The 12,525-nt window shown below is 41.8% G+C and overlaps 1 protein-coding gene across 2 annotated transcripts in view; it reads left to right on the forward strand.

The window, feature by feature from the left end:
* The first annotated feature begins 3,680 nt into the window (after positions 1-3,680).
* Positions 3,681-12,525, forward strand: part of nfic (nuclear factor I/C) — a 104,272-nt gene continuing 95,427 nt past the window's right edge. Inside the window, exon 1 of one of the 2 annotated variants that reach the window (XM_042111920.1) lies at positions 3,681-4,208. In XM_042111920.1, coding sequence (XP_041967854.1) covers positions 4,206-4,208 — 3 coding nt within the window. In that variant the 5' untranslated portion in view covers positions 3,681-4,205. Of the gene's footprint in view, positions 4,209-6,161; positions 6,876-12,525 lie in introns of those variants that run through there. The other variant, XM_042111918.1, reaches the window with a different exon arrangement.

Here is a 12,525-nt window from a genome sequence, read left to right on the forward strand (position 1 = left end):
TTTTCTTTTTGCACAGCATTGAAGTTGTGAGTGATCAGTGCTCCGTTTGCTCTGTGACTGGGCATGTCTGTGTGGCAAGGCTCACACGGCATGGCATGCCAAGGCAGGGAGGGAGCGAGAACGCTGCCCGTCCCAGCTTAACCTTCCCTGTGCTGGGGGGTGGGTGAGTCGGAGCAGAGGAGCAGGTCCGCTAGTATCCTCAGTCCCCAGGCTCCGCAGTGCTGCTTCCGAGCCAGGCAGGGAAGACTTCAGTTGGGACTGAGAATTCCCACATCTTCCACCCCTGGCCCTGCAGCAAGAGGAGGGAAGGGAAAAGCACATGGCTGGGGCTGGAGTTTAATCCAACTCTGCTGCTCTGGAGCAAGAAGATCGCATTAGAGAGAGAGAGAGAGAGAGAAAGGAGGCATGTGGAAAGAAAAGGAAGCATACGAAGGGCAAGAAAAAAAAAAACTATCCGTATTTGTGTGCACGCAAGTCTGTGTGTGTGTATGAGTGTGTGTGAGAGAGAGTGTGTGAGTGTCTTGTAATAAAAGTTTCCTACAGTGAGGCCTACATGTAACTGTTCATTATGTTCACCCTCAGTTCAAGTTTTCTCCTCTCACCCCCTCCATTTAGGTTCTGAGGTTGGGACTAGTCCCTAACAGTGACCCCCACAACATCTGATTTTGGCAAAGTTCTGGCTCGGATTCATACAGGGTCAGGTCTGTTATGCAGTAGCCTGAACTCTGGAAAACATCAAACTACAGAAAATAATGCAGCTGTTACAGTAAATAAAGTATAAGGCATACAGAGGAACAAAAAGTGAAAATAAAAATATATGGCATGGCTTAAAAGTTTTTTTTATTTCCATGACATTTTCATGTTTGTTTAATGTTATGTTACTGTTGTTATTAAATAAATAAAATATATAGTCAGGGCAAGCATTTCAAATTCATAGTTCTTCAACCAGCTGGCCCATGAGGTTATTGCTTGTGAAAAGTCAAACTAAAAAGAAAATGTGGCTTGACCAACTGTCCATGACCAAGGTTAGGCTTATGCAAATACTTTGTCGTGGAGGTAATCATCGCAATGAGATTTTACCAACACACAAACCTCTACAAACAGCTATATGTGCAGTTCACCTCGCCATGTCAGAAATACATTCTTGTCGAGCCAAATCACACATGTCCCTTGTCCACATTTTCACTTTACTTAACACTTTATTTAGAACATTGCATGAAAAGTCACAGGAGACATTCAACATGGGAACACTCAATAATCAAGGTATCACACACGAATAAAGCTATAACTTTATTAGACCGTAATTTTGCAATATATTAATAATCTAATTTGGAATAACTGGCTTTAAATCAATTAGTCAGGCTATCACTGTAAATATCTTGTTTTCAACACAAAATAAACATTCTCTGAGACTATTAAAATACAATGTGGATGAAAGAAATGGTCACTGTTTATTTTATTATTACATTAATTATTCATTGCAATGTTACATGTTCAGGTCAGGGTTATTATTTGGCTTTAAAAAAACGTTGCTCAAGCGATTAATCAGTCTGGGTCTCATTTCTTCGGTCTACTCGGTAAAAATACGTTGCTCAAGAGGCACAGGTGGTTGAAGAAATGCCTTTCACTGCAAACGGCACACTTCACAGAAACAGTTTACAATTGGACATAAGAAAAACAAACCGTTGAAATCAGCAATATATTTAAAATAAGTAGTTTAGAAAATTTGGCATGGCTTATGTTGATCATATAGCCTATACGAACTTTTTCTTTTGGTGTTTGAGAATGAGACACATCAAGCATAATTAAGAAAAGCAAGTTAGGTTGAAAATATAGCACCCCTTGAAAATAACATTAAAATAGTAAATCTGTTAAAATAAACATATTTGGTTGGGAGCTCCTTAACACTCTGCAACAATGTGTTGAACTGAATCCAACCATACATTTGTTTAATAAATTCTGAGATGGCAATTAATGATTATTCTCGCGCCTTACGTTCTAACAAGATGTTGTTAATCTCAGAACATTTTAAAATACGATCAAGGCCAAATAAAAACAAGCATACATAAATAAATATTCTGGCTCACATGTGCATGAGTAGCCTGGTCAATGAGACCACAGGGCTACTGCACATCCACAGATGTCATGGGCCGAAATTCTGTTAGAAAGTGACTTGACTTACTAAAAATGTTTGAATTTGTAAAATAAAGCTTTAACCGCCGCTATCTAGCCGGCTGTTATAGGACCACTCTGTTTGTCATCCCTTTGACTGTTCAATGGATATCTTAGCTATTTGCAAACAATGCAGGCGTTTTCCCATCGCATTTTTAGATGGTTAAAATGTTGCCTCAAATGCATACCATTAACTAGCCCACATTATCATGAATATCTGAGAGGCCCAGCTACTAGGCCTACTGTAGAGCCTCATGTTGACCGCGCTTTTTGTTTTTCAGGAAATTAAGATTATATGTTAGACATAGTTCATTCGTAAAAGGCCATTAAATATAAATGTAAAGTAATTTGGTTAAAATAATTAAATAAATGGTTCCTGGTCTTAAAAGTAGCATAGAGTCTACACTTATAGTTGGGCACAGTGCCTGGTTGTTAGCACAGGTTTGCCTCAATCAAGTTTCACCAACATTGTATCCAAAGTCCTGTCAAACTCTTCGTAGTTCCACTATATAGCCTGGCGCAAGAATAAAACATCTTCGCATAAGCTGTGTGGTCATTTTCATCATTCTAAAAGTGCTGAAGCAACGCGAAAAAGTAGGCCCACAAAGGCGTCTGAACTGGCATAACATCTACAGAACTATTTAAGTTGAGTACTGTTCAAGTTTGGAATAAAATTATACTTTATTTTTTAAATGTTGATGCAAAATACATTTCAAACACTTCGATTGCCTGAAGTCTTGATCATTGTAATTGAGCGTATGTGATGTGGGTTTGCGCACAGGTATATCACAGGTCTCAGATATTTAATCATACTGATAAACTAACAAGACTGCTGTAGGAGTAAATCCTAATGCTATTCTACATGTCCTGAGATTTTTTTTCAAAGAATCATTCTTTTCTGGACATGCCAAATGAATTTCCCCTTGGGATCAATAAAGTATCTATCTATCTATCTATCTATCTATCTATCTATCTATCTATCTATCTATCTCTATCTATTGACACTCATGACATCAATGCTTTCTACTGGCACTTCGATTTCTATGCTAGGCCTATGTAATTTACATTTTTCTCACAGAACTTTGGACTAAAAGTCATAACGTTCATCTAAAGCTAGGTGCTATTGGACAAACTGAACATATCCCGAACGCTGCTATTCACATACACTGCCAGCTGACTCACGTGTGGACGTAAACCATCTCACGTCTCTCTCTCTCTCTCTCACACACACACACACACGCGCGCGCACGCACGCACGCACGCACGCACACACACACACACACACACACACACACACACGCACAGGTCCAGTCCAAAACTCGCAGACTCAAAAGTTTACAGTGTAGGCTACCGGTTCTCTGATGCTTCCATACCAACATGAAATAGTCTGTAACAGATTTATTCTGTAGTGCTACCACCTGCACTTTCTCGACCTTTTCTTAAAGAGCAAGTATCAGAATAGTGCCCCCTCTCTTTTTTACACACACACACTCCGTGTTTCATCAATTGCCTCCACGAGACGACTGTAAGATCTCAGAGGAGCCCATCGTCTGTATTGCCATTCGTGAGAAAAAAAAGCAGACTGTGCACTGATACCATCATAAACACAAGGACATCTTGCTCTAATGCACAATGGTGCAAAGCTATGAGGTCGAAGACTGAGCACTGTAGTTTTAAGATATACAATCGAAAACTGTACGACACGCGGCATCATCATCCAGTGCACTATTCCGAGTCTCACCTGCTTGAAAGCGTACGTATATTGTAATAAAATCTATAGGGCTAAATTTTGTCTTCTTGTACCTTGTGACGGGGAGTCGGATTGGATTGAAGCTGCAGACTTGGCGTGGGACGGTGTGGTCTCTCTCCGGGCTATTTTCCCCATCCGAAGAGCAAGGATTACATCTTTGCGAAGATACATGGATATGGAATAATAACAACGCTTCGACGGGATGACCAGGCGTTGAACTGCAGTGTTGCAGAAGCCTCAAAGCTATAACTTTTTCTGGGAGGCTCGGCAGTTTCGCTTCGAAATGGTAGGTTAGCAAGTAATTTTTTAATATATATTTCACGATTATCACGGGACGCGAAACGAGGTAGAATTTTAGATAGTCGGATCAGAACAGTATTTCGGTGTCTCTCCTTCCTCCTTTTCAAGGCAGTAACTCCTTTTCTTGTTGGTTTTCGGCCAAGAGGAAGGTCTGTGGGAAAGGCTACAGATGCAGGCATGTATTTACGTTATAAAGACGCGTAATGATTCAGATACTCTGCGTTTTGGCTTTTGTCCTTCAGCGAAAGTTATTTGGTGTTTGCCAGCGAGAGCATGGCAGCACAGATGTGTGTTAACCACGGGACTCAGAAGGCCAAGTTTAAGTTCAAAGCCAACGCGCTCTGGTGCCCGGTAGAGTTTGTTCAGCAGAAAATGGCCGCAGCCGGAGCCGCAGGCTCTCCGGCATGAATTTGAACCACACACCGACAGAGGCGCTCCGTCCCTGGAAGTAGTCCTTGTCAGAGTGCCGTTGTTATACAACCAAGAGCGCTGACTTAATCTAACTATTTTGTAAGAGCACTCAGCTGCACGGTCTGTTTGTAAAACAATAATGTCTTGCATGGGAGTCCCCGCCACCAATTATTGCCGTAAATATTTTAAAATTCAAAAGTTTAATCCTAAATGTCAACTCAAGTTATTTGCAATTGTTTAGTAGCCTAATGCTGATTTGAAGTTTCCCAGGATCCGTTTATTTATTAAACAATATCTTACAGCAACAGTGCCGTGCAACTAGGCTGTAGCAATTATAACCTTCGTAATAATGTCAGTAATGCAACAACATTTTTTAAGTTACTTCAGTTGCAAGTCATCACTTAACATATGGCATATGGTTTTAATGTTCGATGGAAGATGTTTTGCACAGACTTTTAAAGGAAGTAATGCTTTAAAGGATCTGTATGCTCTGAGCTTTCCTCTGATTGCCTTTTTATACAATAATGTTCTAATCTGGTATTTTAGAAAAGGTAAAATAACACCACTGCTGTGCTTTTGAAGACGTGAAATAACATGGTATTTATTAGCCTAAGCTAATTGAAATGTTTGGTATAACATTGATCACTTTATTTTCTGTACTGACACTAGGCAGGGGTTGATTATCTTATATGGTCTTAAATTGCATACTGTGTTAATGTTGATAAAGCTATTTTCGGCATCAATAGCCTAAACTTTGTAGGTGGCACGGTAGGCTACTTATTGCTGCACATAACTGTATAACAACACTTTGCCTAGTTACAGTGTGAAACAAGGAAGTAAATTATTTTTTTCAGAATCCAAGGGTTTTGATGGAGAGTTTGTGTTCAGTGACTGTACGAGCATTCCTTCTCAACAAGATTATTTCCCATATTTCGTGTCATACCCGAGGCAGAGTAGACACTGTTTACTGCCGTGTTTGCCATGATTCAGACCAGTGTTGTCCGTTTGCTAACGTAGTGCAAAAGTGAAACTGGTTTCTCTGGTTCCTGTAATGGCAAGGGTATATTTTCCTGCGTGAGGTTTACAATAAAGTTCACTAAAGTAGCCTAATAAAACTGTCCCATTTCCTAGTCATTGGTTAGGACTACTGTCATTCATTTGTTTTGTTTCAAAAAGCCTATACTTTTGGGAGTAGTCAATTTATAGGACCTGAAAGATTTATTAATTAGCTTCTTTGTCATTAATAGAATTTGAAAATGGGTTATTTTAGGTTTTGCATTAACGTATAGGCCTACAAATTAGCCTGGGACAACACAGCTAATGAACAGGTGCTCCATTTGTAAGCCCTCTCCAAAGTGATATTGTTTTGCGCTTGTAAAATATAAAATTACTGACATAAGTGACACATGATCATACCTGTTCTTTATCTGACTTTTGTCAACGCGTGCATACAGTTTTTAAGTGATGACGTGATGTTTTTGCCTTATATATTCAGTTAAATGCATGAATGAGGGCATTCATGCCCACACTGTGACGCGGTGTCCTCAATAACCCTTACCGCTAGATTGTAACACGATGTAGGCTAAGTTGTAGTGAATTTGTTCGGAATACGCGCAACCCTTACTGACGTTACTGTCGCAGCTCATGCTGGGAGCACAGAAGGAGGGTGGGAGTTTCAGTGCGCAAGTGCTTGGAGGAGAGAGAGTCGCTCGTTACTTCTCTTGTAAACCAAACTTTCAGACGTCGTTCCTGAGCTTCGTACTAGGGCGAATGAGGATTCTGCTTTGTTGATTTGGAGTAGGCTACGCATGTCGTTGGACAGAGAATATTAGGGTTACTGCTTCTTTAAGTTCTTTTTTGGGATGGGCTATTTTCATAACGTCATTTCATTCCTCCCTCTTTTTCATTTTCTCATTCTTTGATTCTTACTCCCCACATTTCCTAAATGGAACAGATTATCCGACCCTCCACATTGTCTTGCTTTCAGAATTTTTATTCAAACTTTTTAGTTTTACATTCCTCATTTTCGGCAACTGACTTTTTCTGGCGTCACGTTATTTTCGGAGGGCAGATATTTTAACGGACGTAAACTGGAGGTGGCGATGGTGGAAGTGTTGATGATGATGATGGTGATGATGAAAATGATCTGTGAAAAATGATCCACTAACTTGTCTGTCTTTGCCACTTGCCAAGTCATACGCTCCTTTTCACCATGATGTATTCACCCCTCTGTCTAACTCAGGTAAATTACTTGTTTCTTCTGTGCTAACGCGCTCTCCGTGTGTGTGTGTGTGTGTGTGTGTGTGTGTGAGAGCGGGAGAGAGGGAGAACGTGGCTAATGTGTTCGTCGACGCAGATTTCAGTTTAGAAAAGGGCGGGATGCGCGTTGGAATACACTTTTGGAATATTGCAAACTTGAGAGTGTAATTTAGTCAGTTGTTTTTCGTAGTCCTCGGTCTGTAACACTATAACTGAACCTATCAGGAATTAATGTTCTATTTCAGTGCCAACTTAGGTCAATACCTGGGAAATAACTGGAATTATAATTTGGCAAGTGTCAGGAAAGTGTGTAGCCCTATAGGGATGTAATGTGGAGGTATGCTTAAAATTACTTTCAATTAAGGTGATTAATAACCAATAATTGACTGTGCTCATGCTAGGTCATAAATGTTGTTAGTAACTGGGGAATTTTACCCTTAACTATCTGGGGCATTATAAGGCCTAATAATGAAGCTATGTATCCAAGGGAAAGATATTACATTCCCCTTGGAAAAATATTTGTAGGACTGTAATATTTTGAGGACCATAATATTTCTTTAAATAGCCTGTTATTAAGAGAAATTATTGAAGAAATTATAAGTACACTATGGTCAAGGGACACTAGCTGCTATTCCCCCCCAGAGTTGCACTTTTTTAATTTTGTAAGTGGGAGAAACTAAAGTTAGCTTTATGAATTACTTATATGGAATAGTGTGACTTGTTGACTATGTTAGGTTTTGTTGGTTTACTTTCTTTGATTGCGTTGTGGTGTTCGTATCTGTGAGTACAGGCTAATAAGTTTTTACATGTGCTGTAAAAACAATGTGTGTTTATAGTTGTGTTTATTATTCACCTAAACACACTTCCTATTTAAAAATGTTTTGTCAGTAAGCACACATTTTTTGTCATCGTACTATGTAGCACGAAGGAGAAGACCATGATTACCCTAATAGTTTTGATTTGGAAGTCATCTCTGGTATATGCTGAAATGGAATGAAATATGCTGAAATTCTTCTTCCCAGATGTAGAATTGAAATAGGGACAAAGGGTTTTTAAGGTCAGTTAGTGGCACAGGCGGCTTACAGTACTGCATATTGACATGAGAAATGGGGTGATATTTTAGATGGACTTGACTGCTGTGCTGGATTTTGCTCTCAGAATAGACTAGCAGAAAAGCAGAGAACACTTTTGTCTTGTTTTACTGTTTGCTTAAATTACTTGACAGGACACATTTTAAGTCTACGATCATCTGAACTAATAAACTTTCAGAAAGTTTCTCGAACAAAATGTTGAGTCCGTTCCTTTGAAGCTGAATTTCAATCCAAGTTTGGAAAAACATTCTCAGTATTTCCCTAACGAATAGCATTACACAGAAAACAGGTTTTGCTTCAACAGTTTGAAATGTATTTTCAGTTCTGTTAATACTGAATTATTATCTTGCATTAAATATGAAGAATTTCTATGCATGGCATTTGGCTGTTAGTATATATAGTTAAATCAGAAAAACACCCCATCTGTTTATATTTCCTGCACATGGCTTATTAATATTGTGACCTCTCCTCAAAAAAGTTTAATTTATTGCATTGCTGATCAGTGTATTTTTATATAGCTAGCAAGTATATTGATGTTTATATATTTTGGTCTTATAGTAATTGTATTTATTGTGTAGTAATTTATGAAAACCCAAAAGATGGGCACAGAAAGGCGCTTAGTCGCTTTACATATTTGATTTTCATTCATGCCGAAGATGTGTGGAAAATGAAATCCCTCACACGCAAAAGGCACGATTCACAATTCCTCACCATACATATGAATAGTTTTTCCGCCGCCTGGAATTTGTGACCTGGATCTAAATTTAAGTTTTGTTCAGTAGCCCATAACCCCTTTGTGAAGTCTGAATTCACCTGTATATTGTTATAATATTGTCATATTTAGTTTTTGCCCACTGTGGGCCTCTGCGTTTAGCCATAGAGATAATATTACGGAGAAGAGAATATTCTGAAGAATCATAGAATCTTGAACCCTATTCATTCCGGCTGTCCTGCAGTAAGAGTCTGTATCCCTATGGTTCAGGAAAACAGACCTGAATGTAAGGGTGCTCCAAATAGTACCTCGATACAGTGAGTTTGGTGTCGAGTTGGCATTCGGCTGTAGTCTGTTTTCCGTATGTAAACTTTCAGGAGTAGGGAGCCTAACGTGCTTTCTCTCTTTCTCTCTCTTCTTTTTCTTTTTCTCTCTCTGTCGTGTCTTTTTCTTGTGTTTTTTGAGCTCTGACAGCACCTGCAGACTCCTGCTTTTGCTGTTTAATTTCTGCTCTGATGTGTGGTGCTCTGAGGGTCAGTACGGGCAGACAGGCTGACTTGGTGTTGGCTGCCAGGCAGGCAGTGCAGGGCTGCAGAGCTTAGAGTGGCGAGGCCCTGGTGCCGGGCAAGTGTGTGTGTGTGTGTGTGTGTGTGTGTGTGAGGCACAGAGGAAGGCAGGACATGTGCCAGACATTGCAGCTACGTTGGCAAACTTGAGGGGCCTTTGCACTGCCCATGCACGAGGGAAGACTCCAACACAGGCACAGTGTTTAACTCCTTTCTTGCCTATTCGTCCAGCACATCAGCTCCATATCCATAGTGTTTGCGACTGACTCTGTAATGCAGCTAAAGCAGCTTTTAAAAAAGAATGTGCCGAACTGCTCTCGTGAACATTGATTGTGCACAAGAGAAGTAGGACGAAGGCTTGTGTCAAAACTCACAAAACTTCAGCCAAAATTGTTGGTGTTCTTTGCATTACAGTCCTGTGCTTGTGATAATGGCTTGCAGATTAATAGTGTAATGTGCATTGTTTTACTAATGTGTTTGAATGAGCATAATTTCTGTTGAGTTATTCCTATTGAGCACTGCCAATGCTTTACATATATGCAACGTGCGGTTTCTCTCTTAAATAGTCTCTCTACAAGAAGGTCTATTCCTTACTTAATTCCGTAAGGCTTAAAAAAATACAGGAGCTAAACACTTTTTACAGTTTCAAAGTATGTCTAGTAGTCAGTGTGAAAGTATGAATGAAGTATTACTTCGCAAGTTTCCCCCCAGAACTCTCTGCATAATAAATAACATGTTGATGTCCTGTCAAAATGATGGCATCGCAAAATGTACCAAGCCGCATTTGAAGTATTGGCCTAACCTTAGGAGATTTGTATTTTTTTTTTACCTGCAATTTAAATAAATTTAATTAGTGCTATGTGGCAGAGCCTGTTTGCGGTCCCCTGCCTCTGTGCCAGCATGCTTCGGTATCCGTTGGAGCTTGCCTCTCCCTCCGACTCTCCATTCCCAGGGTGCTGGAACAGTGCTGTCCTGCCCCCATTTCTCATCGATTCACTCTGTTGGATCTGCAATTAGCACCCCATGGGAGCGGCCTAGCCAGCCAGCCAGCGCCGGGCCCAAGATGGCCCGCTAGTCCCGCAAATTATTTTAACATCTGACAACGTGCCGGGCCGATTGCCCCATATCCTGGTCCACGCTGCACCGCGTCGAACAGAGCCACTGCCTGGATTTGTCTTGAGCAAAGTTTTATTTTTCATACTTTGTTTCCCCTGTCATGTGCTTCAAGCCTAAACTGCACATGATAATCATCTCACCCCCCCCCCCCCCACCCCCACCCTTCGCTGAGCCATGGCCTCTCTCTCTCTCTCTCTTCTATATTTCTTTCTTTACAATTAAAACAAAGAGGCAGTGAACTTGGGTGAACTTCTCACGTTGTATCTCAATCTTTCACAGGAGCGCGCTCTTGTTTTTAATTCGCCGTGAACGCGGTGAAATGTAGAGTTCAGCTGGCTCGGCCCGACGTGAGAGAGGCTGTGCTTCCTTTGTCTCAGTGTTGCGCCCGGGCTATCGGGGACGAATAAAAAAAAAAAAACAGCCCCGGCGATTTAATTAATTCTGAAGCGTTCTCCACCCCTATTCCATGATTGCACACATTGTGTTTGAAGTGCCGCTCGTTGGTCTCTCCCAAACTCCACGGTCCCCCCAAAGAACCCCTGCTGAGCATTCGACTGGTCTTCTGTGGAGCCACCAGGGTATGGGGGGGGGGGGGGGGGGGGGGGGGAGAAATGCGTGCCCCACTTTTCCCCGCTGTGAAGCCCTGAGTGGCGGCCGCGTGGCCAAGTCCTCTCTCCCAGCGGCCCCGGAGAGCTGGCGGGTGCGGCGCGTCCAGAATGACACGGACTCCCCACATGCCAATCAGTACTTTAATGAAGTTATTTTGACTGTCCGCTCCTGGGTGTTTTGCCACCCCTCTCCGCTCGTCTCCTCGCCTTAAAAAACCATCACTTATTCATGTGGGGGGAGTGAGAAAATGGGGACGGCGCGTCGCAAAGTGGAGCAGCGCCGGCAACTTTTCATGCGCTGATCCCGGCGACAGCCGTGGTTGTCACCAGAGAGTGAGCTAGTGGGAGGTTTTTCTGTGTTTAGTGGGGGTTAGGGTGGAGTGGTGGGTGTGTGTGTGTGTGTGTGTTGGGAGGGTGATGGGAGTGGGGTGGGGTTGGGTTGGGTGCTTTTGAAACACACTCACCGTTATAAAAAGCCCAGAGCTCTTGGCATAATGTAGGATTCCATGTGGCCGTGGCAGATGTCTGTGGAGGGCTGGCTGCGTTTCATATCACATCCAGGTTCCTCGGTGGGGAGCATGGTGAGCATTTCTAAATATTTACATTATTGCCAAAAGAAACACCCTGTTTGAATTCCACCTGAATGTGCAGCTTGCGCTGCAGCCAAAAGATTCTCTGAGGATTGTGCCACAAGTGCTGTTATTTGTTGCACGATGCCGTTGTGTTTGTTGCAAAGTAAGCATGCTTGGACGACACGCATCGTAGCGAATGTGTTGCCTTGACGTTTTTTTTTTTTTTTTTCAGTTTCAGCGTGTGTGTGTGTGGCTGGGATGAGAGAATATTGGCATGATTTCATTGTTTGAGTTTAATTGAAGTGTGTGCCAGGGCAAGAAAAGCATTGGAGATGGCATGGTAGAGAGATAATGCCAGTGAATGAGTTGCGGGGTCTCGTACTCCGAGTATCTGGGCTTCACAGCAGAGGGCCATTGTGAGTGGAGTCTGCTCTCTTGGCAGCCATGTTGCTGATGGAAACACTCTCTGAAAGCTTCCAGCAGAAAGGGGATCTAAAAAATAGAGCGCTGGCGTGGCATTGGACGATGTTCCCCTTAAAGATTTTGTGAATCAGTCTTTGTTCTTCTCCTGTGCTGATCTCTTCTTGCGAGTGATTGTATCTTGTAAGAAGTTAATTAAGGAGGATAGCCAATTGAAATGTAAAGCTCTAAATGTCAGGGCACATTTCTTCAAGTTTTGTCAAGCTCTGAGGTCTCTTGTAGCTCCATTACAAAGTGCTGTAAATAGATCAGCTCACTATATCATTTGCTTGGTTGGGAAAATATATTTTATACACACGAGTGACATGGAAGGGGGCTTGGTGGTCTGAGAGACACCTCTCTGTTTCCTCTCGTCCGCTCATGTCCGCTCCTCAACTTCATGACGAGCCATGGCCGTGCTGAAGACTCTGTGGGAGATGAGCTCCTTGTTTGGGATGACAATTGAGACAAAGGTGGAACTGAAGGGGGCTCAAGGCATCAAAAGCAAA

This window comes from Alosa sapidissima, chromosome 12, assembly GCF_018492685.1.
Source record: "Alosa sapidissima isolate fAloSap1 chromosome 12, fAloSap1.pri, whole genome shotgun sequence".
Taxonomy (NCBI): Eukaryota; Metazoa; Chordata; class Actinopteri; order Clupeiformes; family Clupeidae; genus Alosa; species Alosa sapidissima.